Source organism: Convolutriloba macropyga, chromosome 13 (genome assembly GCF_964194025.1).
Source record: "Convolutriloba macropyga chromosome 13, txConMacr16.3, whole genome shotgun sequence".
In the NCBI taxonomy this organism is placed as follows: Eukaryota; Metazoa; Xenacoelomorpha; order Acoela; family Convolutidae; genus Convolutriloba; species Convolutriloba macropyga.
In genome coordinates, this window is record NC_134480.1 from 12259526 (window position 1) to 12276750 (window position 17225).

At 41.2% G+C, this 17225-nt stretch overlaps 1 protein-coding gene across 1 annotated transcript in view; it reads left to right on the plus strand.

Moving 5' to 3' along the window:
• Nucleotides 1-17225, plus strand: part of LOC142351596 (xaa-Pro aminopeptidase ApepP-like) — a 702879-nt gene that overhangs the window by 285449 nt on the left and 400205 nt on the right. The window contains exon 4 of the mRNA XM_075403731.1: nucleotides 15084-15193. Within this exon, the coding sequence (XP_075259846.1) occupies nucleotides 15084-15193 (110 nt within the window). The remainder of the gene's footprint in view (nucleotides 1-15083; nucleotides 15194-17225) is intronic.

Sequence of the window (17225 nt, forward strand, 5' to 3'; positions counted from 1 at the left end):
TCAGTAATTGAGAGAACAGTGGATTCAGTATATGCAGGATCTTTGACCACTGAGAGAAAACCTGATTGTTTTCAAAGAGTGGCTTGTCTCCAAAGCAGTAATTCATGAGAACTTGTTAGCACAGACAAACTCGTTGTTTGACAGAAACAAATTTCAAAACCGCGATAAGCCAAAGAGTACTTCTGCTTCAAACGCTGACGAGTCAAGCAAATCAAAGAATTCGAATGTTCCCGGACGGAGAACACCCTATTTAGACTTGTGAACATTTCAAAGCAACGAAAGTAGATGAACGACGAGAGCATGTCCAGAAGTTCAGACTGCGTTTCAATTGTTTGAGAACAGGTCATCTATCGAAGAACTGCAAAAGCAGGACATGTAGTGTGCCCAAAGAATGAGGGCGACACAACAGACTTTTGAACAGCGACTTCTCGAAGGAGACTACAAAGAATGTATCAGATGCTACAACGGCAGTAGCAACCAATATCACTCAAGGACTCCCAGTGCGGCGAATCTCAAATTGACGAACAGAGAAGTCTGAATGTGCTAGTAATGTGTGATTCGGGATCCTCAATCTCACTTGTGGACAATTCAGTAGTGTCTAAATTTGAGATTCAGGGCCCGACGATTGTTCGAGCATTGTCAAATTTGCAAATATAGATACAAGTGTGGTAAACAATTTAACTCAACTTGGATACACATTCGACATAGAATCAGAAGGAGGGCTAAGTGCAATAACGAGAGATCTGTCTCGGTAATTGAGGGAACAGTGGATTCAGTATATGCAGGATTTTCTACTACTGAGAGAAAACCTGATTGTTTTCAAAGAGTGGCTTGTCTCCAAAGCAGTAATTCATGAGAACTTGTTAGCACGGACAAACTCGTTGTTTGACAGAAACAAGTTTAAAAGCCGCGATAAGCCAAAGAGTACTTTTGCTTCAAACGCTGACGAGTCAAGCAAATCAACGAATCCCGAATTTTCCAGGACGGAGAACACCCTATTTAGATTTATGAAAATTTCAAATCAACGAAAGTAGATGAACGACGAGAGCATGTCCAGAAGTTCAGACTGTGTTTCAATTGTTTGAGAACAGGTCATCTATCGAAGAACTGCAAAAGCAGGACATGTAGTGTGCCCAAATAATGAGGGCGACACAACAGACTTTTGAACAGCGACTTCTAGAATGAGACTACAAAGAGTGTATCAGATGCTACAACGGCAGTAGCAACCTACATCACTCAAGGACTCCCAGTGCGGCGAATCTCAAATTGACGAACAGAGAAGTCTAAATGTGCTAGTAATGTGTGATTCGGGATCCTCAATCTCACTTGTGGACAACTCAGTAGTGTCTCAACTTGAGCTTCAAGGCCCGACGATTGTTCGAGCCTTGTCAAATTTGAAAATATGGTTACAAGTGTGGTAAACAATTTAACTCAACTTGGATACACATTCGACATAGAATCAGAAGGAGGGCTAAGTGCAATAACGAGAGATCTGTCTCAGTAATTGAGAGAACAGTGGATTCAGTATATGCAGGATCTTTGACCACTGAGAGAAAACCTGATTGTTTTCAAAGAGTGGCTTGTCTCCAAAGCAGTAATTCATGAGAACTTGTTAGCACAGACAAACTCGTTGTTTGACAGAAACAAATTTCAAAACCGCGATAAGCCAAAGAGTACTTCTGCTTCAAACGCTGACGAGTCAAGCAAATCAAAGAATTCGAATGTTCCCGGACGGAGAACACCCTATTTAGACTTGTGAACATTTCAAAGCAACGAAAGTAGATGAACGACGAGAGCATGTCCAGAAGTTCAGACTGCGTTTCAATTGTTTGAGAACAGGTCATCTATCGAAGAACTGCAAAAGCAGGACATGTAGTGTGCCCAAAGAATGAGGGCGACACAACAGACTTTTGAACAGCGACTTCTCGAAGGAGACTACAAAGAATGTATCAGATGCTACAACGGCAGTAGCAACCAATATCACTCAAGGACTCCCAGTGCGGCGAATCTCAAATTGACGAACAGAGAATTCTGAATGTGCTAGTAATGTGTGATTCGGGATCCTCAATCTCACTTGTGGACAATTCAGTAGTGTCTAAATTTGAGATTCAGGGCCCGACGATTGTTCGAGCATTGTCAAATTTGCAAATATAGATACAAGTGTGGTAAACAATTTAACTCAACTTGGATACACATTCGACATAGAATCAGAAGGAGGGCTAAGTGCAATAACGAGAGATCTGTCTCGGTAATTGAGGGAACAGTGGATTCAGTATATGCAGGATTTTCTACTACTGAGAGGAAACCTGATTGTTTTCAAAGAGTGGCTTGTCTCCAAAGCAGTAATTCATGAGAACTTGTTAGCACGGACAAACTCGTTGTTTGACAGAAACAAATTTAAAAGCCGCGATAAGCCAAAGAGTACTTTTGCTTCAAACGCTGACGAGTCAAGCAAATCAACGAATCCCGAATTTTCCAGGACGGAGAACACCCTATTTAGATTTATGAAAATTTCAAATCAACGAAAGTAGATGAACGACGAGAGCATGTCCAGAAGTTCAGACTGTGTTTCAATTGTTTGAGAACAGGTCATCTATCGAAGAACTGCAAAAGCAGGACATGTAGTGTGCCCAAATAATGAGGGCGACACAACAGACTTTTGAACAGCGACTTCTAGAATGAGACTACAAAGAGTGTATCAGATGCTACAACGGCAGTAGCAACCTACATCACTCAAGGACTCCCAGTGCGGCGAATCTCAAATTGACGAACAGAGAAGTCTAAATGTGCTAGTAATGTGTGATTCGGGATCCTCAATCTCACTTGTGGACAATTCAGTAGTGTCTAAACTTGAGTTTCATGGCCGCAAAGCGTCCTTATCAGTAGCAGAGATCCATGGCTCACAGGACGTCAAGACTGAAATAGTGCCAATAGCTATTTAGCTCACAAGAAGTCTCGGCCATTGACAACAGTGCAATTATTCTATATGAACGAGAAACTGAGTTTGGGTGACCGAATTGTGGAGCTGCACGAGTTGAAAGAACGTTACCCACACTTGAGGAACTTGCCAAATCAGACCAACAATCTAAACGACGCTCAAGTGATTCTTGGACAAGACTGTTACGACTTTCATCACCCTGTCGCATTCAAGAACGCAGAAGACAAAGCAGCACCATGGGCAGTGCAATCAAAGATTGGCTGGGCTTTAAGCCGTCCGCTACCAGTAAAGCAAGCAGCAATCCTTGTCACAACAGCAGCATCAATTTCAGATGAGAAATTAGCAAATCAGTCGAGTAAGTGGTGGGATATCAAGTCCTACGCATCAAACTGCGATGCCACTGTTCATTCAAAGATGAACATCAATTGAGCAATCACCGCGATTCAACGGTGAAAGATACGAAGTGGGACTTCTGTGGCGAGAGGACGAAGTGAAGTTACCGAACAAAGTTTACTCTGCAATGGGGCAGCTCAAGTCTCCGGAATGACGTCCGCAGATAGACGAAACGCTTAGGAAGCCCTACCAAGAAACCATTGACACGGATTTCAATGCTGGATACGTTCGGAAAGTTGATAAAACTGAACTGAATGAAACCCGATACAAACTACAATGGTATTTGCCACATCATCCTGTCATTAACCCGTGTAATTTTCAAATGGTCAGAAGAGTGTGCAATTCAACGCTGCATAAAATTATCAAGGCGTATCCCTTAGTGACAAACTTCTATCTGGACCAGACCTGTTTCAGAGTCTGATCGGAATTATTTTTCGTTTCCAAGAAAACTTAATAGCTTTATCAACCGACATAGAAGCGATGTTTCTTCAAATCGCTCTCCGCAGTGACGACACCCGATGTCTACAATTTCTCTGTCCAGAAGAGCCAGAGCAGAGGATGGAAATTTATGAGTAAAGCTCGTTGACTTGTGCAAATTACGTTTTGCCCCAAGTGGCGAAAGATAATGCAGTCAACGACGAAGTCTCCTCAGAACGGTTCAGCGCAATTATTACATAAATAAATTCCTTAAGTCAGTCAGAACCCCTCAAGAATCGATTGAAATCTACAAGAATGTCAGAGAAATCCCCAGCTAAGGTGGATTTAAATTGACGAAATTGATGACAAGATACGATGAAGTTAAGTCACATATCCCAGAGATAGACAGGTCAACAAACATTGTGAAAACTTTCGAAGCTGAACCACAATCACCTTGAATCCTTGGACTTAACGACTATTTTGGAACGTGGACACAGATAGTATCAGTCTGTTGTAGAAGCGAACAAGCAGTTCCAACAAAAATAACTTGGAGAATTGTCCTATCGTTTGTCTCAGCAGTATCCCAGCCGCTTGGGATATATTCGCCCTTTACCATAAGAGTGCGGTTTTTACTTAAAGCCATTTGGGCAGCAAGCATTTGGGCAGCAATGGGGCAAGTGAAAACTTTCGAAGTTGTACCATAATCATCTTCAATCCTTGGACTAAAAAACTAATTTGGAACGTGGACACAGATAGTATCTTTGTGTGTCGTGGAAGCGAACGAGCAGTTCCAACAAAAGTAACTCGTAGAATTGTCCTATCGTTTGTCTTAGCAATGTTCGACCCGCTAGGGATATATTCACCCGTCACCATAAGAGTGCGTTTTCTACTCAAAGCCATTTGGGCAACAATGGGGCAAGCATGGGAAAAATAGTTGTCAGCAGACCGCCTTAAACTGTTCAATGATTGGTGCTCGGAGTTATGAGAGACTTTATTTCGAAAATGGATAAACAAACTTGAGACTTCACTTCTTTGAAGATGTGTCAGAAGAAGCAATGTGCATCGTGGCATATCTGCAAGATGAAGCTGAAGCTGCCTTGAGACTGACCTATATGGTAGGTAAATGTCATGTGGCACCCATCAGACACATGGCAATACCGAATTTAGGATTCCAGGCCACAGTTTGCGGAGTTACTCTCAGAAAGCAGATTATCAGCGAACATTATGTTAGAGTTGACGAAATCTATCATTGGATCGATTCATCAACAGTACTACAATGGCTACAAGCAGCGCACAACAAAACAAGTGTTCGTTGCAAACAGAGCAATAGAGATACTGGAAAATTCATCGATAGATCAATTAGACACGTCAAAGGTGTCAATAACCTCGCCGACATTGGAACCAGAGAAATTTCCATTGAAGGACTCCGGGAGTCCGTGTGCTTAAACGGGCTGGCTGGGTTACAAAAGGATGAAGATAAATGGCCAAAGCCGTGGTGTCAACAGAACGAACTTGAACGCGAGCAAGCTATCATTGCTGTAGCGACAGAACCACAAGCTAAGCAGCCATTTTACTGATACCGGTATAGTAGCTTCAATAAAATCAGAAACCTTATCGCCTACGGAATGAATTTCAAGACGAAACAAAAGGGAACCCTCAAGGCAGGTTCAAACCGAAAGCTTCCCGAATATTTCAATGTCAATAACAAGCAGTTAAGAGATCTCGGAAACTTTGAGCATCGCCAAAGTGTCACCCTTCATATAAGAAAACGAGCCAATTCGAGTGAAAGGTGGACTGAAGCATTCGAACCTTGATTACAATGCTTAACACCTAATATTGTTAACAGCGAAGCATCCTGTTATACATCTTCTGTTGGAGAAAGCACATCAAAAGAATGTACATGAGGGCACAGGATATGTGAGAAACGTTCTTCAACAAGGGTTCTGTGTTGTTGGATTGCGAAATGCATTAATAAAAATTAAGTCAAGATGTATCAAATGCAGAAACGGGAACGCCAATCCAATCCACCCACCGATGGCGAACCTACCCCGAGAACGACTTGATGGACATTTTTTTCACATTAACCCACACTGGAGTTGACTACTTCGGACCAAACGAAGCACGAGGTGAAGTTCCTGATAAGATGATTGAAGAGATGGTGTTGCGTCTTAACTTGTCTAACAACGAGAGCATTTTACATCGAAGTCGCACAGTCATTGGACACCGAGTCATGTCTAGCTGCTGTTACAGGTTTTATTGCAAGACGTGGCTACCAGAGTACCATCATCAGTGACAACGTCTCGAACTGCGTTGGAGCAGCCAAGGAACTGAAGGCATTCCTGGACGAATAGGACAAAGCTAATATTGGAAGCAACTTGGCACAGAAAAAAGATCCTTTAGAAATTTAACCCCACCCCCCGGCGCCGCACACTTTGGTGGAATCTGGGAAAGACTGGTCCAGAGAAAGTCTTGCTTGCAATCTTGGACAACCGAAGTTTCACCGACATGGTACTTAGCACAACATTGTTTCTTGTGGATCAAACGCAAGACCCTTGACAGCAGTTAGTGATGACACAGAAGATTTGGCAGCACTTACAACTATTTCTTGCTAGAACAGGAAAACGCTAGTGCTTCGTCCACGCCATCCAGCAAGCGCTAACTTGACCTGAGAAATTCATTCCAAAAAAGCTGAAGCATATGCCGACATGATCTGGAAAAGAAGGATTCGTGAATGTCTTCCCCAATGTAACCAAAGATCGAAGCGAGCAAAAGATTTGCAAATGCTAATAGAACGAGAACGAACGTGTTTGGATGGTAGATGAATCAGTGAAACGATGTGAATACAAAATGGGAAAAGTCATCCAAATGTTCAAAGGCGACAATGGCATCGTACGATCAGCGAGAGTCAAACTGGTACATGGCGAATTCAACAGACCGTTAGTGAAATTGGCGCCAGTAATCTACGATTGTGTTTCCGAGATCGAAAACAGGGCCGGCGATTTTGGCGCCACTCCAAATCAGCACCAAGCAGCGTCAGACAGTCAGAAATAAATTTTGAAACTGAAAAGTCTTAGATCCTTACACTAAAAAATTAAATTGGAACGTGGACACAGATAGTATCTTTATGTGTCGTGGAAGCGAACGAGCAGTTCCAACACAAATAACTTGGAGAATTGTCCTATCGTTTGTCTTAGCAATGTTCGACCCGCTAGGGATATATTCACCTTTCACGATAAGAGTGCGTTTTCTACTCAAAGCCATTTGGGCAGCAATGGGCCAAGCATGGGAAAAATAGTTCAATGATTGGTGCTCGGAGTTATGAGAAATAGGGACGATGTCAATAAACAGACTTTATTTCGAAAATGGATGTACAAACTTGAGACTTCACATCTTTGAAGATGTATCAGAAGAAGCAATGTGCATCGTGGCATATCTGCAAGATGAAGCGACTTTAAGACTGAACTATGTGATAGGGAAATGTCATGTGGCACCCATCAGACACATGGCAATACCGAATTTAGGATTCCAGGCCACAGTTTGCGGAGTTACTCTCAGAAAGCAGATTATCAGCGAACATTATGTTAGAGTTGACGAAATCTATCATTGGATCGATTCATCAACAGTACTACAATGGCTACAAGCAGCGCACAAGAAAACAAGTGTTCGTTGCAAACAGAGCAATAGAGATACTGGAAAATTCATCGATAGATCAATTAGACATGTCAAAGGTGTCAAAAACCCCGCCGACATTGGAACCAGAGAAATTTCCATTGAAGGACTCCGGGAGTCCGTGTGCTTAAACGGACCGGCTGGGTTACAAAAGGATGAAGATAAGTGGCCAAAGCCGTGGTGTCAACAGAACGAACTCGAACGCGAGCAAGCTATCATTGCTGTAGCGACAGAACCACAAGCTAAGCAGCCATTTGACTGATACCGGTATAGTAGCTTCAATAAAATCTGAAACTTTATCGCCTACTGCATGAGTTTCAAGACGAAACAAAAGGGAACCCTCAAGGCAGGTTCAAACCGAAAGCTTCCCGAATATTTCAATGTCAATAACAAGCAGTTAAGAGATCTCGGAAACTTTGAGCATCGCCAAAGTGTCACCCTTCATAGAAGAAAACGAGCCAAATCGACTGAAAGGTCGACTGAAGCATTCGAACCTTGATTACAATGCTTAACAGCCAATATTGTTAACAGCAAAGCATCCTGTATTACATCTTCTGTTGGGAGAAAGCACATCAAAAGAATCTACATGAGGGCACAGGATATGTGAGAAACGTTCTTCAACAAGGGTTCTGTGTTGTTGGATTGCGAAATGCATTAATAAAAATTAAGTCAAGATGTATCAAATGCAGAAACGGGAACGCCAATCCAATCCACCCACCGATGGCGAACCTACCCCGAGAACGACTTGATGAACATTTTTTTCACATTAACCCACACTGGAGTTGACTACTTCGGACCAAACGAAGCACGAGGTGAAGTTCCTGAGAAGATGATTGAAGAGATGGTGTTGCCTCTTAACTTGTCTAACAGCGAGAGCATTGCACATCGAAGTCGCACAGTCATTGGACACCGAGTCATGTCTAGCTGCTGTTACAGGTTTTATTGCAAGACGTGGCTACCAGAGTACCATCATCAGCGACAACGTCTCGAACTGCGTTGGAGCAGCCAAGGAACTGAAGGCATTCCTGGACGAATAGGACAAAGCTAATAATGGAAGCAACTTGGCACAGAAAAAAGATCCTTTAGATATTTAACCCCCCACCGGCGCCGCACACTTTGATGGAATCTGGGAAAGGCGGGTTCAGAGTTGCAAGAAAGTCATGCTTGCAATCTTGGACAACCGAAGTTTCACCGACAAGGTACTTAGCACAACATTGTTTTTTGTGGATCAAACGCATGACCCTTGACAGCTGTTAAGTGATTACCCAGAAGATTTGACAGCGCTCACACCAAATCATTTCTTGCTAGGACAAGAAAACGCTAGTGCTTCATCCATGCCATCCAACGAGCGATAACTTGACGTGAGAAAATCATTCAAAACGGCTCAAGCATATGCCGACATGGTCTGGAAAAGAAGGAGTCGTGAATATCGTCCCCAATGGAACCAAAGATCGAAGGGAGCAAAAGATGTGCAAATACTATAAGAAGGAGAACGTGTTTGGATGGTAGATAAATCAGTGAAACGATGTGAGTTCAAAATGGGAAAAGTCATGCAAATCTTCAAAGGTGACAATGGCATCGTACGATCAGCGAGAGTCAAACTGGTACATGGCGAATTCAACAGACCGTTAGTGAAATTGACGCCAGTAATCTACGATTGTGTTTCCGAGATCGAAAACAGGGCCGGCGACTTTGGCGCCACTCCAAATCAGCACCAACCAGCACCAGACAATCGGAAATAACTTTTGAAACTGAAGTTTAGATTTTGTCAAAACTTAAAAATGGTCAAAACTGAAAAGTTTTTCAAGTTCGGACCGAAAATTTGCACACCCCCCGATGTTGGGAGGGGAAAACCTGAGCAATCCAAGTTTATGGCACACGGTTAGTGTTACCTCAAAGCTTTTCTTGGACCCAACGAACGATCTGGCATCAGACTCACAGGTGTGGCTATTAGCACTTATATGGTGCAAAATTGGCATTTTTTGATATTTTGTTATTTATTGTCAAACTTCTTTAATTGTGAGTTCTAGGATCCTTTAGATGTTTATTTATGGCCGAATGTCATACATTTGAGGAATTTAGAGTTACGTACGTCTCAGCTTTGCTGATGTCAACAAAAGCAAATATTGCAGTAATTTGACGTTTAATTTGTAAATTTTGATCTAAATCACTTACTTGATTAACCAATCAGAAACGAGCTGCATTGGTGTTATAAATGATATACCTGATTGCTTACTGTAACGGAATTGTTTGAATAGTGAAACCATATTTTATTTAGAACCATTAAAACTGTTACCATGTGCAGTTGGCTCTCAGAATAGACTAAAATTTGACTCTTCTTCACTTTCAGTTATTCTACTCAAGTTCTGCTGGAGTATAAATTAGTTGAGCTTTCTAATAACAAGTTAGCAACAGTACAAGCTATTGGCTGAAGCCTAGCCTTAAAAATTTCAGCGCGAGATTGAATATAGATTGTCACTTAGGATTTCCTGATTCTCAATCATTGAAATAAAAGTTGCAGTCCTTTAAACGTCCCAGCGACTAATTGTTTCTACGAGATCATTAGACAATCGGATTCAGTAATGAACCTGGCTGGCGTAAAGTTCGAGAACCGGGCTGTGATATTTTGGATCCGCTTGAGATTCTTGAGCAGCCGTAACAGACCCCTCTGCCAGTTGCAACAGATGCCAAATTTATTAATAATAAATTCGTTCTCAAACTGATAATGCCAAGTTTATTGCATTATTTTCTGTCGCAAATGGGCAGAATCAGTAAATTGACAGACATGAGGTTCGAAACAATGCATCCAACAGTACTGCATTCTTTAAGCAGCGTCTTAGACAGCCCGGCCATCCCGGTGTATTGGTATTCAAGGACCTTGCAAGAGATGCTAATTTTTTGCATTATTTTTTGCCATAAATGAGGTAGAGCCAACAATTTGATAGGAGTGAAATACGAATCCAGTATCCGTAGATAGTGCGGACTAAACGAAGCGCCTTAGTTGGCCCAGTCATCCTGCAGTGTTTTTTATCAAGATCCTACAAGTCATCTTATTTTTATTGCCTTATTTCAATAAAATCAATAAAATTGACAGGAGTGGGCTTAGAAACCATGCATCAGCCGATACTGCGGATAAACGCAGTGCCTTAGATTGCGCGGGCATCCTGTGGTGTTTTCGCTGAAGATATTGCAACAGATTCTAAAGATTGCCTGATATATTTGATGATCTTGCATGTTATTCTAAATTTTTTGCATTGTTTGTTTCCATAAATGGGAGACTCCATAAAATAACAGGAGTGGTTCGAACCCACGCATCAAAAGATACAGTGACCTTATTGCAGCGCCTTGAACGGCTCGACCAGCGTAGCGTGTCTTTCTGATAACTTTTGCTGGAGATATTGCATTATTTGCCGCTACAAACAGGACAGATTCAATAACTTGACAGTAGGGGAATTCGAATGCCCTTTGGACCCGTCGGCCATCCTGCCATTTTGTTTTCATATATCATGCGAGAGATGCTAATTTTATTGCTTTTTTTGCCGTTAATGGGGCATAATCATTAAATTGACAGGAATGGGATGCAAACCACGCATCCGTAGATGCTGCCGCCTTAACGAGAGCCTTAGAACCACCCTCGTCCACCCTGCTCTGCAATTACTCATGATTCTGCAGAAAGGCTAAATTTGTTGAATTTTTGTTCCTTTAAGTGGGCAAATCAGAAAAATTGACAGGAGTGGGACTCGAACCCACGTATCCGTAGCTACTACTTCATAAACTCAGCGCCTTAGACCGCTCGCCTATCCTGACGTTTTGTTTATCAAGATCATGCAAGACATGCTAATTTTTTGCATTGTTTGTTTCCATAAGTGGGAAAGAATCAAAAATTTGACAGGAGTGGCATTCGAACCCACGCATTCAAAGATTCTGCGGCTTTAATGCAGCGCCTTACACTTTTCGGCCTGCGTGGCGTGTTATTAATAAAATCTTGCAAATGATGGTAAACTTTTTTTGCATTAGTAATTGCAAGAAATAAGACAGAGTAAACATATTGACGGGTGGGATATTCGAAACCGTGCTCAAATCAGGGCTTTAGCTCGACCGATCACCGTGACAAGTTTATTGCAGATCTGGAAAGAGGTACTAATTTTATTGTATTGTTTTTTTTGCCGTAAATGTGGCAGAATCAATAAAATGACAGACGTGAGCTTCGAAGCGACGCCGAGTCATCCGCTCGGCCATCCTGCCGTGTTTATTTTCAAGTTCTTTCAAGAAACGCTAAATTTTTTGCCTTAATTATTTTCATAAATGGACCAGAAAAAATGACTGCAGTGGGTTTGGAACTCTGGCATTCAAAGATTCTGCGACATTAACGCACTTCCTTAGACCACTCGGGCCTCCTGCCGTGATATTGTCAAAAGCCTTGCAAGAGATGCGAATTTTGTTGCTCTATTTGTTGCTATAATCTGTAAATTGACAGCAGTGAGATTCGAAACCACGCATCCGAACATACTCCGGACTTAACGTGGCGCTGAGACCCCGCGTCCATCCTGTGCTGCTGGTTTTGAATACCTTGCTAGAATTCAATTTTTTGAATTATTTGCTGAAATGGTGCAGAATCAATAAATTGACTAGAGTGGGCCTCAACCCAGGCATCCAAAGATAATGCGTCTTTAACGCAGCGTCTTTGACGGCTTGGTATTACTTGCATTATTTTCATAAGTGGGGCAAAACTACTAATCTGTCAGGAGTGGCATCCGACGCTCATCAAGATACTCCTGCCTTAACGAAGCGTCTTAGACCGCTGGGCGAACTTGCCGTTGTAACCAGGACCAGTTTGCAAGGGGGTCAAAATTTATTTAAAATTTGCCTCCATTATTGGCACAGAATTATTAAACTGACAGGCGAGGGTTTTGAACCCGCGCATCCGAAGATACTGCGGCCTTAACGGAACGCCCAAAACCTTTAGGCCATCCCTAAACTCTAGGCCATCCTGCAGTTTTTGCAGTCTAGCTTCCAAGGTATTCTAAATGCATTGAAAAACGTTTTTCCTTTTTTGGCGCAGAATAAAAATCTGACGCAGTGATAGTCGAATGATACTGGGCCTATGGACAGGAGTGAGATTCGGAACCACGCATCCGCAGATACTCCGGACTTAACACGGCGCTTAGACCGCGGGTCCATCGTGCTGTTAGGACTGAAGACCTTACTAGAGATGCGAAATTTTGCATTATTTGTTGCCCTAAATGGGGTAGTAGCAATAAATTGACAGGAGTGGGAATCAAAACCACGCATCCAAAGACACTGTGGCCTTAATGCAGCGCCGTAGACCGCTCGACCATCCTGTCGTGGTATTCAAGAGCTTGCAAGGGATGCTAACTTTTCCCCTTATTTGCGTCCTTGGCATCCTGGCCTGTTTAAATGATAAATCTGGCTAGAGATGCTGGATTTATTGCTTTGTTTCCATAATTGGGGACGAATTAAAGAGTTGACAGTAATAGGATTCAAACCGACGCATCTGAAGATACTGCGGCCTGAACGCAGTGATTTAGATCCCTCGTCCACCTTTCTTTGCTACTAATCAGGATATTGATAAGTGATGTTAAGTTTAATACATTATTTATTCTAATGAATTGAGCCAAACAATAAACTGACAGAAGTAAGCTTCAAAGCCACACATCGCAAGATACGGCGACCTTAACGCAGCGCCTTAGACCGCTCGGCAATCCTTCGTGTTGTTATTGAAGATCTTGCAAGAGTTGCTAATTTAATTGCGTTATCTGATGCCATAAATGAAGCAAAATCAATAAATTGACAGGAATTGAATGGGATTTGAACACACGCATCCAAAGATGATTTTGCCTTAACGCAGCGCCTTAGAATGCTCGAGCATCCTGCGTAATATATTTGATTGCTTGTTATGCTAAATTTTTTACTTTGTTTGTTTCCATAAATGGGAAAGACTCCATAAAGTAACAGGAGTGGTTCCAGCCCACGCATCAAAAGATACTGCGTCCTTGTTGCAGCGCCTTAGACGCTCGGCCAGCGTAGCGTGTCATTCTGATAAATCTTGCTGGAGATATTGCATTTTTTCCGCTACAAACATGACAGATTCAGTAACTCGGTGGCAGGGGGAATCGAACGCCCTTTGGACCCCTCGCCCATCCTGCCGTGTTATTAAAACGTATCATGCGAGAGATGCTATTTTTATTGCATTATTTGTTTCTATAAATGGGGCAGAACTAATAAAGTGGCAGGATTGGGATTGGTACTCATGCTTCCGGAGATTTTGAGGTCTTGGCGCTGCGCCTTAGACCCCTCGGTCATCCTGCTGTGCTATTATTCAATATCTTCCAAGAATTGCTAAGTTTTTTGCAATATTTGTTCTCATAAATGGAGCAGAATCAGTAAATTGACAGGAGTGAGATTCAAGCCCAATTACGCGAAGATACTGAGGCCTTTACACGGCACTTAGTCCACGCGTCCATCCTACACTGTTATTATTCAAGCTGTTGCTATAGGTGGTAAATTCACATCATCAATTGTTGCCGTATTCGTAGCACAATCAGTAAAATGACAAGAATTGAGTTCGAACCTACGCATCCAAAGATACTGCGGCCTAAACGCAGCTTCTTAGACCACTCGGCCAGCTAGGTGTGGTATTTTCAAAATCTTACAAGAAATGCTAAATTTATTGCTTTATTTATTCTTATAAATGCAACAGAATCTGTAAATTGACAGCAGTGAGATTCGAAACCACGCGTCCGAACATACTCCGGACTTAACGTGGCGCTGAGACCCCGCGTCCATCCTGCGCTGTTAGTTTTGAATACCTTGCTAGAATTCAATTTTTTGCATTATTTGCTACCGGAAATGGAGCAGAATCAATAAATTGACTGGAGTGGGCCTCCACCCAGGCATCCAAAGATAATGCGTCTTTAGCGCAGCGTCTTAGACGGCTTGGTCATCTTTGCGTGTTATTTTGATATTTGTTGCAATAGATGCTAACTGATTGCAATATTTGTTGCCATAAATAGTACAGAATCAATAATTTGACAGGAGCGGTATTGGAACCCACGCATAACGCAGCCCTTTAGACCCCTCGGCCATACTGCCGTGTTGTTATTCAATATCTTCCAAGAGATTCTAATTTTATTCCCTTATTTGTTGCCATGAATAGGGCCACAATCAATAAATTGACAGGAGTAGGCTTCGGACACACGCGACCGACGATACTGCGGCTTTAACGCAGCGCCTTAGGCCGATCGGCTATCCTGCCTGGGTAATCTCAAAAGCAGTTATTAATTAGGATTACAGATAGACCATTACATCTACATCAGTTTTGGCTGTAGTGGTGAGCACCTTTAATATCAGAGGTAAAAAAACTCGGGAAATCGTCAAAAATTATTTATGTTTCAGTAGTGAAGAATCTGAATTTATTATAATCTGAATTGTTGGTATGAGGTCAAAAATTTTTCGAGAGCACTATAATGGGAAAGACCCAAGTATTCAGCGGTACACCCAGCCTTAAGTTTTTTAAACAATGCAACGGCTCGTTAAAAGATGTCTGGAGTACTGTACTGTCAAGATGTTTTTAATCTAATGAATTTGCCAGTGATTTAACGACCCGGGCAATTGATAATACATTAATTAATTTGTTGTAATGCAGGCTCTTTTGTGGACAGACGGAAGATATTTTCTACAAGCTGAGAGAGAACTGGATTCTGCTCATTGGCAACTCATGAAAATTGGCAATGCCACCACTCCCACCATTCAAAGGTAATCATTATTATCTACAGTATTGGACTCTCCATGCCCTCATTCGAAATTGCAAAAAAGAATACAAAATGAACTAATTTCCTCAGTTAGACATCTTTTTGTGGAATCTTAGTTAATCGTGACTGTTCGAGTTCCGCGTGATCAATGTTTTTTACTCTCATTCTCAATTTTAAGCAGCAGTTGAACTAATTGCAAAAAGTCTTCACTCGTGAAGAAATTGTTGTTTCTCCAGGTTGTTTCCTCAATTTACTGAAATATTGGTCCTTTAAATGTTTTTTAACTGCAGTGTCAGGTTGCTGATTACTCTCGAACAAAGTTTGAAGCAATTACTGTGTAGTGGTGTTTGTATCTCTTTATTGCAAATTTTTGCTGGACAGTTTTCATCTAGAATGTTCTTTGGGTCGCTTCATCGATTGGACACTTCGAGTGACTTTTAACCATTGGATTCTTGATTTTTGTTTGATCGAAATTGATATAGTTCAGAATTTAAACAAATTTATTAATTCGCGGTGTTTTATTACTGAAAAAGTTTTATGAATATGGCGCCGAAATTGTTTTTATTTTATGATTCTAGTTTTGAGTAGTGGTGTAAGGGAAAAAACGAATCACTGAATTACCAGAGTAATTACAGTCTTGTGTAAAGTTCCAGGCAGTGTATTTTACAGTCAAAAGAGACAATATGCGTTTACAATCATTAGGGACAGAGAGAAATTACACTTACATATAACAAATGGGAACAAAACCAAAATTTAGTTTATTATTTGTTGCTTTAATTAAATCACAAAAATTTGAAGTAACGCAATGACACTTCACCAAAACAATGATTTTTGTGGTTTGCAACAAACTATTAAAAGAAAAAATCTTTTAAATCCTTTTAAAAGTCGCCCAATTACATGGGCAAGATAAAACAGTTTTAGGTAACTTGTTCAAAATTTCAAGACCTCTTCTGATTTAGCTTTTGTCGATGTGTTTGCTCCTACTAACGGTTTGATAAAAAAACTTTGCACTTCTTTAACGTTTATAACAAAAGTAGGTAGCGAGATTCCATTTGGTCTATTGGGTGATGGTTTTTTTAGTAAATAAGAGAAAGATGTAGCAGGTTATTCTGTAGTCGTGCAAAAAAAGATAGGCAGTATTTTCTCCTTGAGCTTAATATCTCTTGTCGATTCGAATTTCGAACGATGACTACACGCTTTCACTTCCCAGCTTAATTGTTTTTCTGAGGTAATGATTAAGTTGTTATCAATTGTACTCCATTGTACGGCTGGATATTGTAAATGGCTAAACACTAAAGAATCAATTATAACAGGAGGTAGTTTTTTTGGTAGGCAGTCTCTTAAGTTGTATAAGCACTTAATACTTTGTGCCATTTTCGGTAGCAGACTCTTAACTTATGTTTTTGATAGCTGAGCCCATTATCGGTAGTTACACCCAGATGTTTCGCTTTGTTTTCTCTTCATTTTTTTCTCGAATTTGTAGTGATATTGGTTCATCCTTTTTGCCAAATACAATAAATTCAGTTTTATCTGCATTTAATTCAAGTACCAATGACGAAGTACTCCAGTATAACTTCTATTGAGTGTTCAAGTGACATTTTGCTGTTATCAAGTTCGCAATGCGATGTCAAAAGAACAGTATTTTCAGTGTATTGGATGATTTCGCTCGTTTTTAATTCTAAATCGTTTATATAAGAATCGAACAAAAGCGGTCCTGGAACTGTACCCAGGGGGACACCATTTGAGCCCTCTTAAAGATTTTTCCGAGATTCTAATCCCCACCCCCAATGGCTCTCATAAGTTGAACACACACACACCCGTTTGTCGAATGCAATTTGTACGAAGTTAATTTTTGTATCTTCATATGTGTTATATTCTCATCACGACGTGGGGTCTTAAGAGCAGCTGTCCTTTTTTAATCAGTCATGTCGATTAATTGCTCTGGAACGAAAGTTGATGCATTTTTTGTGAACATGTATGTCTTTTTATGCAAAATTTCTTTTGACCGTTTTGACTTCTCGAGTGACTTTAGTTCG